General features: G+C 36.5%; 1 protein-coding gene across 2 annotated transcripts in view; it reads left to right on the top strand.

The window, feature by feature from the left end:
* Positions 1-383: 383 nt before the first annotated feature.
* CDH7 (cadherin 7) overlaps positions 384-13,798 on the top strand; it is a 104,542-nt gene continuing 91,127 nt past the window's right edge. The window contains exon 1 of one of the 2 annotated variants that reach the window (XM_008704831.1): positions 384-593. In XM_008704831.1, the coding sequence (XP_008703053.1) occupies positions 384-593 (210 nt within the window). The remainder of the gene's footprint in view (positions 594-13,798) is intronic. The other variant, XM_040632446.1, reaches the window with a different exon arrangement.

Below are 13,798 nucleotides of genomic sequence, written 5' to 3'. Positions count from 1 at the left end.
TCAGCAGTATTTATGTGATTTATAAATGTGGCAACAGTTAGTGTAAAGGTATAAGTTTATAATTAATAATTTAATGATTATGCAAATAATGATATCTTGGGAAAATCAATAGTAAGTTAGTAAATGAAAGTTGAAAGTTATGATGTGTTTTGGTTTCTGACACTAGCTCTTCTTTTTGTTCTGCTAGGCACCTATTACACCATTCTTTGGCGAAGGTTATTCAGCAGTGGTGACCCCTTGCAATCGAACACTCTACAAATTATTATCTCTGGACTTCCAGCTGACACCCTGCCGGAGGCAAGAGCTACTAAGCCAACTGGAACTGTGCCTTTTCTCTTGTCAAGGTTTTTTTCTTACACAGGAAAAAGAAAGAAAAAAAAAAGATGAAGTTGGGCAAAGTGGAGTTCTGCCATTTTCTGCAGCTAATAGCGCTTTTCCTGTGTTTCTCTGGGATGAGTCAAGCAGAGCTCTCCAGGTCCGGCTCGAAGCCCTATTTCCAATCAGGGAGGTCCCGGACCAAGCGCAGCTGGGTGTGGAATCAGTTCTTTGTGCTGGAGGAATACATGGGTTCAGACCCACTCTATGTAGGAAAGGTAGGGCATTTGGCCTTTCAAAGTCACAAATGGTTATTGTGAATGTCTGTGGTTGGATGGAGAACTGCTATTTTTGCTTTGGGGATGGAAACCATAAACTATGACTCCTGTGCAATAGTTGATGAAGTTTTCGGCATTAGCCGCTCTGAAATTATAGTCCAGGTTGTTATCCATACACTGAAGCCATACCTTAGGGAGTGATGTTTATTTCTAGAAACAGAGGAGGAGTCTACAGATGCCTGGTTTACCATGATTGTGGCACACTAGTAAAATGTTTATTTCCAAAATTAGAACAAGAATGTTCACTAGTCAATGAAGAGTAGTGGGTGCTTATAGGCGGTTGGGTTTTTAGCCGCTTTTTTTTTGGGGGGGGGGAGTACTCTATAATGATGCACATACTAACTTTATGCTTATATATCCTTTTCTGATACTTGCCATTTAAAGACTACAAAGTGAAGTTATTGAGCCTGTTGTCCCTCAGTGAGGAGCAGTTCTAACCCACTTTTCTTAGTGGTGGTCTTGTTTTGATGGATCTATTGTTTTGTTTTGTTAGATTTTCCTTTTGGTTAAAAATGAATGGGAACAGAAGACAGTTTCTAATTGATATCAGACGAAAAGTCGCCAGTTTGTGGTGCGTGTTTGGGGGCCAAGTGGTAGCCAAATTGGGAGTCTTTTTTTCTGCAGTTTCTTTCTGACTGAATATTTAGGCAGAGGATTTCCATTCAAGTGCTTTCTGAACTGAAGGGCCCTTCGAGAGAGCATGGTCCTCTCTTCCTCCTATCATGTTCCCAGTCTCTAATTACTGCAGGTTTGCTGATGTAAAGATTTCCTAAACTTCCGAGTTTGATGCCAAGTACTGGTAAAGAGTTTCTAAGTAGCACCTGCCGGCAAGATATCCGTACGTCTGCATTTCTGCTCCTTACTTGGCCGGGGTTACGCGTCTCTTTCTGATAAAATGAAGGACCCCAAACTGACGTGAACTTTCCACTTTGAATGACTGAGGAAGAATCTTTGCTATTTATTCCACAGGTCATTGTTTCATTTGAACACATCTTAAGAGTGAAAAATCTGGTTTTTGTCGATGGGTATCTACATAAGTCAAAGTAATCTTTATTATTATATTCCTTTGATGAGTCTATATTTTACAAATACCGACTGATACTGTATTGTAAAGAAAGAGGACCTGAACAAGTTAGGAGTTTCTAGGTATGTGGATTAGGACTTTTTTGTGGCGCGGTGGTAGCATTTTTCTGCCCTAAGAAAGGATATGTAAGTACACGAGGGGTTTTGTTCATCTATTTCTTAGAGCCATCGTACCCTTATCAATAGTGCCGTGACATAGACTGTGCATTTACTGCAGCTCTCTTTCAATCTCTCTCATTCATTTTCTTGTCAACAAAGTGAGAGCGATAATCATTATGCCGTGTTATTGACCAGGAAGCTGGCCCTTAATTTCATTCATTTTTAATGCATATTTAACAGATTCATCAAACTTTTTTCAGTAGATAGGTATATAATATTCAACGAATTCATGAAGAGTCAGTAGTTATTAGGTGAAATCACACTTTTATGGGAATGTAAATTTTTCTAAAGGCAACTGAAATATTCCCGTTAATTTAGTTTTAAGTAGAGTTGCCCGGATGAGGTTGACATTTTGAAATAAACATAATTTAAAATTTTAAAAACACCCTTGTTTTAAATTTTAAAATTTTCACATCTTAATTGAGAACGCTTATATCGAAATAATCCCTGGAAGGCCATTTAGAATTACAAAAATGCATACCCCTAGGTGACTTAAATTCCAAATGCATATAAAGCTACTGAGAAATGCTATTGTTATTTTTCTAAGAGAAATGGTGTGGTTTCTTGATTAGTAAAAGAGATATTCTGTGCTTTCCTTTCAATTAATCAGAGACCATCGCTTAGCGATTTTATGTGACGGGAAACAAGTTTGTGCTTATCTCTTGGCAGGCTGTATATTGGAAGTTCAATACTGTCATTCATAATAAAAGGATGTCCAGGATGGTAAATAGGTTAAAAACAAAACAAAACCAAAAACAAAGCCTTGATTGACAGAAACAGACAAGTCCAGAAAAAGGACAATAAAATAATTTGAGATGGAAAGGGAATTTGTAGACACAGAAAGCTTCAAAGGAGCAATTTACATTTGCTGGGAAGGAGATGGCAGAGAATTTGAATACTTTAGATTGTATATATGAGATGATGAAATGATTCTCCTTAGGTTGGCGGTCTGAATAAATAGTTATAATAATGACTTTGACCTCAGTACATTTTCGATCACTTGGGTTATGTAGAATAAATATATTTTCCTTTTTTTTTTTTTTTTTTCAATTGAGGGAGGTAATGGCTATGACCAAAAGTTTTCACAAGACCTGGAAAATGAAAAAAAAAAAATTGTAGATGAGGATGTGGGAAAATGGAGAGGCAGACGTTCATGGGAAGAAAAGAAGGAATGCAATCATTACTTTTTACAGGCATGTATTTAAACCTATACTAATTAGATGGTAGGACTCTTAGTTTTCCAGACAAAATCCTGTTACTTGATTTGGAAATATAGTGTCCTTGATAAACTTGATAGCTTAATTTGATCACATAATGGATATTACAGTGTCTGTTAAATGGACTGCAGTTTCATTGTGGACTCTACCACCTCCTACTAGTTGTAGAATTTGGGTTAAATTACGAGATATTGATAAAATTTAGCTTCCTCATCTCTAAAATGAGAACGATGATACCTATAACTGAAGTCTCTCTCTGAGAATAAATGAGATCAAAATATTTGGAACATGCATTCATTTAACCTAGACATTCTGTTTATCTACTTTACTATATATTGTTTATAAAATGACCTCATATGGATGATCTGCTGTGTTTTATGTCCAGTGTTGTATTTGTGATCCTTCAGGTGAAAACAGGAATTATTTTGTGTACTAAGTAGTATTTAAACTTATTGCAGTTATTTAGAATGGTCTGTGTTTGGTGTGCTTGGGCATACAGCGTATTTTTATATTTGTATATGATTAGACTATGGCAATAATATGATTAGGAAGCAGGTGATTCTATCTTGAATTCTAATGTCAGAGAATTTTTTAACTGTAATTTTTAAGACCTTTGAATTTAGAGATCATATTTATGGCTGGCAGGCAACACGATCAGTAATGACTCTGCAGTAAATAAAATACGGTCTTTAGGACATTGAGGATACTGAGGTCAGAAGATGCTGAGACCTTATTATTGTAGCCAATTTACAGGGTTTGTCTAACATAAGAAGTCAAGATCAAAGCAGAACAGTCTGTTGAAGGGGACCAGGAGGTCTTCTAGAACCCTCACCGAGAGACCTTCATGGTATGCACTTCTGGGCTGTGTTAGAATCTGACATTTCTCATTAGCACCCCACCTTATTCTTGTGATACCAACTAATAAACTGCTGAATCTAAATGTATAGACTTTAGGAAATAATCACTAGACTTCACTGTGGCAGAACTTTTTTTTTTTTATTGAGGCATAATTGACATAGAACATTGTTCTAGTTGTAGGCATACAACATAATGGTTCAATATTTGTGTGTATCGTGAAATGTTCACTACAATAAGGCTAGGCAACATCTGTCACCTTACACTTACATTTTTACAATTTTATTTTTTCTTGCAATGAGAACTTATGATCTCTTCCCTTAGGAATTTTCAGATATGCAGTAGAAGATTATGAACTATAGTCGCCATGCTTAATAGACTTAAAGAGTAATAGTGCACCATTCCCTAAGAGTATTTCTTAATTACCGTCATGCCTGTTTTCTTGTCCTTTCACAGGGAGAATGAGGTGGAAGGTCCTTTCTTTTCCCCCTGTGACTTAATGCCTCCTGAATTGGCTGCTTGAAGTACATAGGAAGTAGCAGTTCTAGCCATCTCATTGCATCACAATGCGCTTTTCTAGATTAGTCTTCTCCTCACTTTTCCTCACTTAATGTTCTCTAACCATCTGACCAAAAAAAAAAAAAAAAAAAAAAAAAAAAAATTGTCTGCAGAACCACAGGGCCTCTGTTCCAGGTATTAAGTGTTTTTCATCTCTCCTATCATAATGGGCTGCCGGCCGATCCCTGCGCTCTGGGCTGTTACTTTCACTGAAATGTGTGTTTCGTGCCTCTTCCTAGCTTCTCCAGCTGTTAACATCACTCTTGCATTTTCTGCTACTCCACTTTCTTCCCTCCTCATTCAGGGAGAATTTATACCTGTTACTCCAGTCAAAATCAAATGTATAGAAATGCACTGTGGGATTCACTCTGCTTTAAATCTAAGCTTGCTGGGGGGAAAAAAAAAGCTTGCTGGAAAGTGTTGGTGAGCATTTTCGGTGCATTTAATTACACCTCAGCAATATCTCCTACCAAGAGATTCTCTGTCTCCTGATAACTGAAGCTATGCTCAGTGTTCCAGAAAAGAAAATTTCTTCATTTTTAAAAAAGATTTTATTTATTTATGAGAGATAGAGAAAGAGAGAAGGAACATGAGTGGGGGGAGGGGCAAAAGGAGAGGGAGAAGCATGCTACCCACTGAGCAGGGAGCCCAATACGGGACTTGATCCCAGGACCCTGGGATCACGACCAGAGCCAAAGGCAGATCCTTAACTGACTGAGCCACCCAGGTGCCCCCAGAAATTTTCATCTTGAAAATCGGTTGTGTTTAAAAATTGAATATTGAGTTAAGTTCCTTAACTAGGTAAATTTATATTAAATACACAAAAAGAAAATAATCACAAATATTAATTACTTAGGGAGGAGAATGTTCATCATGGTAACATTTCTATTTTGTAGATTTGGGAGGGGAAAATGCAAAAGTGTCCCCCAAATATGTAGATTACTTAAAGTTGGCTCCAGTCTTAGAAGAAAGCAAATAGTTTGTTTTCCTTCTGTTTATATGGAAAACCCATTTTCATACTATTTTTATAACCAGAGTGAATTAAGAAGACCCTTGTTCTTTTTGTTTCTTTACTGATAGAAATGTGGAACTCTTGAGGCTTCGAAAGGAATTTGCACGTGGATCAGTTCTATGGGATACCAAGAAGTTCAGATTTTTAGAAATACTCCTTTGGCAGTTATTTTTAGTTCTTATAATACTCCAGCGTGACTATAAAGTATTGAGTGCATTTTCTTCACACAAAATCAATAACTCAGAGTCTTTGTTTATTTCCTTTAAACTATGATGGAAATAAAACATGTCAGATTTTGCCACTAAAATGAAAAAAAACCCTACTATTAATTCAGTTTGCTCATTTTCTCTTCAAAGTTATCTTAGGTTAGAAATGAAGGTTATAATTACCGAAGGCTTTATCAGGTGACTACACAGCTTATGATGGGGAAGAGGGAGCTTACAGGTATCAGCCTAATTACAGTCAAACTAGATAGTCTAGATTAGCCCTAACTTTTCTGATTATGTTGATCAAAGTCATTTAAAAATGCTGTCATCTTTAACATGTGTTTTTGTTTGTACATATTTTACTTGTCATACATCTGGTTGTGGGAAAAGCAAGAATTAAAATAACGTTCCTTGTATAGCATTATGTTTTCACATCGTATGCATGCTCTGTTTTTAAGTGCAAAAGACAAGAGATAACCTAAAATGATGATATCGGGCCTTTCTGTAGTAAGTGCACTGTAATTGTTTGACAAGCTTTATATGCAGGGCTCATTGGTACAGTCACAGAAATTGCAGCAGTCTCTGTAACTCACCAAGATAAATGACAGATGAATAGCAGGACAGTCACCGAGCCTTTGCTGGTTCAAGCGTATATAGATAAGAACCATATTGGAAGAAATTTCATCCTAATCATTTTGCATTGATTATCTGTCATAGTGATTATGATCAGCAGGGAGAAACCGTAGTTTGTAGAAATATGCTTAACGTTATATCCCCCAAATTCTCTTTGGCATGCTTTAAAGCTGTTTTGTGTTCTCTCCCTTTCTTTTCTCTCTCTTTTCTTCTCCAAATACTTATCAAGGACCTATTCTATGATAGGTATTGTGCTAGATAGGAGAGTTTAAGAAACAAACAAACAAAACCCCTTTTTCCTTCATAAAATTTAATCTGTTTGATAAGCCAAGCAGGTAGCCAGATGGCATTGGGAAGTAGTAAATTCTACAGGTTATCTACAGCTGTGGAGGTGGGAAAGACAGGAACTCATTCATGGATCCATGAACAAACGCTTGTATGAGGATACCTGTCATACCTCTGTGATTTCATAATCCTTTTATGCAATCTTCAAATCAAAGCAAAAAAATCACTTTCTTTGACAGTAGAACAGAGTCTTTAAAACTGTATTGGGGGAAACGTTATGTAGTAGAAATATCAGTAAATAGAAACCCGAGGTTATACTTACAAGTTTCTCATTTTGAGCAATGCTCGAAAGCATAATAAAATTTATCCTCACCCTGGAAAATGGAGATCAAGGAGGTAAACATTTAAGACATTTTATTTTTAAATAATTTCAGACTTCCAAAAAGTTGCTAAGTACTGTTCCCAAACGCAGCTTCTCCGAATGTTAGTATCGTTACATGATGACACCTGCTATTTAAACCAGGAAATGAACGTTGGTATAATACTATTTATTCATCAACAAATTGTATTCAGCATTTTCCATTTGTTACAATACTTCTTCTGATAGGAGCCTACCCAGGATCACATCTTCCATTTATCTTGTCTCCTTAGTCTTGTCCAGTCTGGGATAGTTCTTCGGTCTTTCATTGTCATTCTTGACCATTTGATAGCGTGTTTTACAATCTGGCTTAGTTTCATGTTTCTTCCTAATGGAGACATTTTAGGTGATGTCGTTTTGCCAAGGATGGCACAGAAGGGATGCTGTGCCCTTCCCGGTGCGTTCTGTCAGGAGATACAGATGTTGATATATTCATTAGCGGTGATATTGACTTTGGTCGCTTGGTTAAGGTGGTGTCTGCTAGATTCTTCTGAAAATACATGTGAATGTTTTGAAATCTTGAAGGAGGTATAAAACTAAGCTGTCACTGTGAATTGGAATAAATACTACAACTCATTTGAAGGCGGGCTTATTGACTGATGGTCCATTGTCCATTTTTAGAGGTGAGGGAGTGGATTCATCTGAAACGTGGTTCAAGTTTAAATCTATAATACCATCAGGTAATGTTCATAATTTTATATAGTAATTGATCTTATTTCTCAAAAGCACATCAATTTAGTATGTTTCAGGGAAATTGATTTTTTTTGAACCAGGCAATAATCTCTACAGTCCAGGATTCCAAGAAGATGTTTACTGGTATAGAGTTACAACAAGAGCTTTTTCCTCCATTGTTTAGAAAATATAATGAACCATTTTACACTGGAAGGTGTGCCAAAAATTCTTAAACCTCATAATTGTACATAAACCTTGTTTTAGAAAATAATAGATACACAGAGTTCACTAATGTAGAGTAGCTCAAGAGAATGCAATCGAATGTCGTACATTTTAATATAGTCCCAGGAGAATTGAAATCTAAACAATGAATAGAATTATATTTAATGTTTGAAAAGATTCAGTAATGACAACTTCTCCTAATGATCCCTTTTAGAGGCTATAAAATTTCTGTTTCGTGGTCAATGCTGATTAAATCTTCAGAGTTAGAAAGGAGCCATTCTCCTATTAGAAATGAGGTTATTGATACATTTGGAAGTAAAATAAGTAGAGTAAGGGAACAATCATTAGAGCTGTAATTCAGAAGAGTTAAGAAACAAATCTGGATGCTTATGTCAATTCTGAGAAGTAAATTTCTGGAAAAATGTTAATAAGGTGTTTTAGGTCTCCAAAAATATTTTGTTTTCTTGCAAAATATCAGATTCCATTGTGTTACTGCTAAGCTCTTCTAACATGGGTTTTGAAACCTTTACCTTTAAAATGGCATGTATTCAAGAAGGAACAAATACATATACATGCTCTCAAATCATCTCATACTACTTACTAAAATTTAACAAGTCTTGAAACTGAATATGGTTAAAATAATAAGCAGTGGTAATAATGCAGAGATTAAATGGTGTTTAGCCAGGACACGGAAATATTAAAAATGAACCGTAGAACCGAAAATTTCAGAATAGGGTGTGCAAAAAAGAACAAACTATTGAGAGTCTGGGAAGAAAGTATTTAGGACTTTCATTCCATTTTTTAAAAACTGTCATCCTTAAAAATTCTCACCTTTGGTATATGAAATATACAATATACTTAAGGAGTTTTAACTGATAAAAGTACCCTTTCAAACAAGTGGGATGACCAATAGCCCATCCCAGAGGGAGATATAAAAGAGATAAAGGAGTTTTGTAACTAACTGGCCCTACCCTGCAGTGCGGTATTCTATTGAGTTGGTGTGGGCCCATGGAGCATTTGTTAGGTAGGCCTGGAGCAAGATAGGCTCCAAAGTCAGTGGAGCTTACTATTTCAGTATAAGGGAAGGTCTGAACACATCCCAATAAGTGGCATCTGGAGAAAAGGAAATGGCCAGGAAAATACTCATGTTGGACTCAGCCAGCCTTAGGTCTTCTTGGGCCAAAAGCCTGGGAGTTATCTTTAGAGCTGTCACTACACAAGCAAAAGAGCAAACGAGAGAGACATGGAGCCCAAAAGATATGTGTGTGTGTTGGGGTAGGAGTACGGGAACAAGATAGAACCGTGAGGCCATCTACGTTTCTAGCCAAGTTAGAATCCTTGTCTTCTGTAAGATAAATGCAGAAGACGAATTTCTCAGGATGGGGCTGTGTTACCGGAATGGTAATTACAAGAACCAAAATGATAAACATGATTGCAGCAAGTTTTGTGTGTAAACAGTGTGCAATTATCTGATAAGAATGCTTCCCTTAGAATATTTACTTATCTTCTTAGTTAAAATGCTGACATGTTTTAAGGTATTTAACTGAAAACACACAATCAAGATTTGGACAACACATACATAATGTTCAACAGATGTGAGTTTGAAAGATTTGTGATGATCACTGGTGAAATTAGTCAAACCCTACTTAAATTAGATTTTTCTGATTTGTGAGTCATTTAAGGGTCCACACTGGAGCAGCATGTGTGTGGAGAGTAAAAGATTACACATTCTGCACTTGGTTGGAAATGAAGGAGAAATAAAAGTCAGCATTTTCCTTTTCATAACATATTTGAGAAACTCAGTTCTGTATCTCACACCCACTCTATCCTTGACAGAGTTTATATAATTTTCTCCACTGAATCATAACAGAGCTGAATTTAGGCGGCTAACTAATTTTGCTTATTCAGGAGAAGCAGATACTGGTGAGTTATGGCATTGGGATTCAGTGTAATTCTATATAAGAAAAGTGAGGCTATCAACAGTTAAGAATGATTGCTAAGGAATGAGGTGAGGAATAGCACATGGCTGTAGCACATGCACAGAGCTTACTTGTCATGCTAGTCCCACATGGAGTCTATAAAGAGATAAAGAACCACATCTAAAATAAAGTAACTCGAATTGTACAGCAGATACCCAACCTTGGAAACGTGCTTTCTATGAAGATAGTATCAAATGATGGGATGATATTATAAAGCTTGACACTGAAATTAGAAATACAAGCTTTACTGCCAAGGATAAGTTATCTTTTTGGTTGATCATTATTAACATTGCAAATAGACTTTTACCTGTGCCATGACAGCTATGTTCAGTGAATTTGGGAGAGCAGTTGTGGAGTGTAATGATCTGAAACAAGACTGTTTTTCCCATCGATTCGTGCATTTGTTGGAAACGTGAGTCCACTTGATGGTGGAAAATATATACAAATGAATGAGGACTCGGGGTTAGGGTCAGAAGGAGGTGTGGTGCATTCTGTGTCAGATCCAATTAAGATTTCACAGTGGAATTTATGATGAAAAACATAGGGAATTAATATCCCAATTATTAATCTCTTGTAATACATGTATTTTTTAGTGCTACTCTCTTCACGCTCTCTGTGGTTTCTGACTATGTTTAAGTTTGATTCTTCTGTAAACTCTGGGCACACTGACGAAGTCTAGTTTTTCACAGTGCCTCATTTTTAACTTTCTACCCAGAGCTGAAGGATGTGTGGGAGAAACTGAAGCTTTAAGGAGGAAGGAGTTGAAGCTACTTCAGAGGATAGCTCTTTTTATTATTTTTTCAAGCAATGACCTCTCTTGGAATTTAGCAAAAACAAATTTTGTGCAATTTTGTTTATGAAATATGCATTATCACAAAGATTTTTTTTTTGCAAATCACGTTTCCTTAATGATGAAATCTAATCTGTAAATATCAAATATTTTCATCAAAAAGAAAATATATTCTTTTTAAAAAACTTAATATTAGAGCCACCTGAGCTTTAAAGGTCATTCACTATAATCTCTTTCTGAATTGAGAAATTCTTATGCAGTATCTCTGATGGGTGGTCAGGTAGCCCCAGGTCTGTTTTAGTTGGGGGAGAAATGGTGGTGGAAACACACGTTACAGTCATGTGAGCTGGGTTTGAGGACTGGCTCCACCACTTGAGAATGGTGTGACTTTGAGCAAATAACTTATTTTCTCATCCATTCACTTATAAAATAGGAACAACAATACTAACCTCACAAGGTTGACGTAGCATAAAAAGAAAGAATTAATATGAAAGCATGAGGTATGAAAGTGAGAGAATGTATATCCAAAAGTGATTGAGCTTCCTGAGGAAGGAGGTCTTGTCCACTACAAACTTGGTGCCTGGATGAACTGGATTGGCAGCTGTTAAATGCACAGGGAGCTCACAGAACTGGGATGCACTGGAAGTGTGGTGAGAAGAGCTTTAGGACAACAAATAATAGTTTTAGGACAACTCTTATTTTTAGGAACTTGAATTATATTTGGGTATTAAAATATTTGAAGGCAGAGGCACCTGGGCGGCTCAGTCAGTTAAGCATCTGACTCCAGGTTTCAGCTCAGGTCATGATCTCAAGGTTCTGGGACAGAGCCCCGCATCAAGTTCTATACTCACTGGGGATTCTGCTCAAGATTCTCTCTCTTCCTCTGTCCCTCCCCCTACTTGCACCCATTCTCTCTCTGTCTCTCTCTCAAATAAATAAATAAATAGGGGCGCCTGGGTGGCGCAGTCGTTAAAGCGTCTGCCTTCGGCTCAGGGCGTGATCCTGGCCTGCCGGGCTCGAGTCCCACATCGGGCTCCTCCGCTGGGAGCCTGCTTCTTCCTCTCCCACTCCCCCTGCTGTGTTCCCTCTCTCGCTGGCTGTCTCTCTGTCACATAAATAAATAAATAAAATCTTTAAAAAATAAATAAATAAATAAATAAATCTTTAAGAAAATAAAATATTTGAAGGCACGTATTTTGCACCCCCCAATTTTAAATAACGCTTGAAAAGATTAAGTAACATTATCTCAAGCATTTATGACATGATTTCCAGAATTTTCCTCATACTTAGCTCTGCTTGTTTCTTTGTCTCAAAATATGACAATCAGGATTAAACTTGACCAATTTATAACTGATTCAGTCATTTCAAAACAAGAAAAATTGAGATTTTTATTTCCCTCGGGATAAATTCTGCTGTTAACACAAGCCATGACTACATTACTTATTATTGCTAGTATTGTTATTAACATTATTATCATCTCCTGAAGAAAACAATGCAAAAAAATTGAGGTTTGAAACTAAATCTATATAATCGTAAAGTAGTGAATATGCAAAAGGAAGTTGTAATAAAATTGAATGTTAACTGGGAAAGCCAAAATTGCTCTCTCCAAATATTGTTTTCCTCAGAAAAATGTTAAAGGAGAAGGTAACTCTTCTTCCAGAGCACCCTGTGAAAACTTCCTCACAGATGCCCATATTGGCTTTCTCGTACCCTTCCCTTCAGGTGTCTCTGCATTCGTCTTTGGTTTTATAAGTTAAAGCAATCTCTTTCATAAATTCCAGGCAGAGACAGCCTATTGCATCGTTGATGCTCCCCACAGCTATGGGGCCAGGACTTGGGATTTTTTAAAACAATCTGTAGTCTAAGGAGAAAACAAAGATAAACCTACACAGGATTCATCGCATTGTCATACTTTGTGACCACAGACAGTCCTTTAAATTACCTCTCCTTATTCTTTTACCTATCATGAGGGGATAGATAGAGTCAAAACCTCCAATGGGTGATATCTGTTTAAGTGCTTTGAAATATATACATTATTAAACTTCGAAGTTATTTCTGATGGGAAGAATACTTGTTATATTTATAAAATATTAGGGTAGGAACAGAATTTGCAACTCATGTTTTTTTTTTTTTTTTTTTTTTTTTTTGGTGATTATTGAAAAGTAATACCTTGACACGTACCATTAAAAATGCTTTCAGGATTTGGCTGTTGTTTTAAATATCATACACTCAGGATCAAATCAGATTTAAAATTACATAAGACAACTTTTCAAACCATGCGTTTGCAGGTAGGGCAGAGCACACACACGCGCACACAGAGGATTGCTTTATTCTCAAACACTTTCCAAATCCAGAAAGCTAATGACATCTTTGCGAGTTTCCAAGGAGCCAGGAGATTCCAGTATCATTAGGATTCTACTGAGTAACAGTGATGCTTAATAGAACTAGATAAATGAGATCGCTTGTTAATTTCTGCTATTTTTTTTTCCAAGACTGTAGCTTAGGTCTGAACTTCATTTTTATTCGGTCTGAAGTTTGGCTCAAACCTATTACTTGGGTTTACCTGTTCTATACCCATTGAGTTCTGATTTCAGAAACTGAATTTGACTAATTCATTTTAGTTCTGAAAATGGAACTATTTTTAAGTATCTCCAGCCTAAGGATTGAGAATTAGTGCTGTTTGCAGAACATTTTTGGAGTAGTAAAATTCTGACACTTTGAGAGAACCTCTTGATATAGTTTGAATATTTGTATAAACAGGTATTTTTTCTCTTTATGTCATTCGATAAATAACGAGAAACCAAATAGTGTACAATTCTAATAGTTTCACCAAAGCACAAGGGGTGGGACAGAGAGTGTTCATATTGGGAAATACTGCCAGCTTTTAGGAATTGCCATTGCAAAGGAGTCTGTTCGGGCAGGCAGGTGTTCTAGAATATAATTAAAGAGAACTTGGAGAAAGAAGGCCAGGAGGTTATTTTTCCCTTTTTTTATAAATTAAAAAAAAAATGAAAGACAAGATATTGAAGTAAATCGTCCAAAGACTATGTGATACA

This window comes from Ursus maritimus, unplaced genomic scaffold (genome assembly GCF_017311325.1).
Source record: "Ursus maritimus isolate PB19 unplaced genomic scaffold, ASM1731132v1 scaffold_18, whole genome shotgun sequence".
Classification (NCBI taxonomy): Eukaryota; Metazoa; Chordata; class Mammalia; order Carnivora; family Ursidae; genus Ursus; species Ursus maritimus.
Note: the sequence above shows the minus strand (reverse complement) of the source record. Positions and strands in the feature narration are given on the sequence as shown.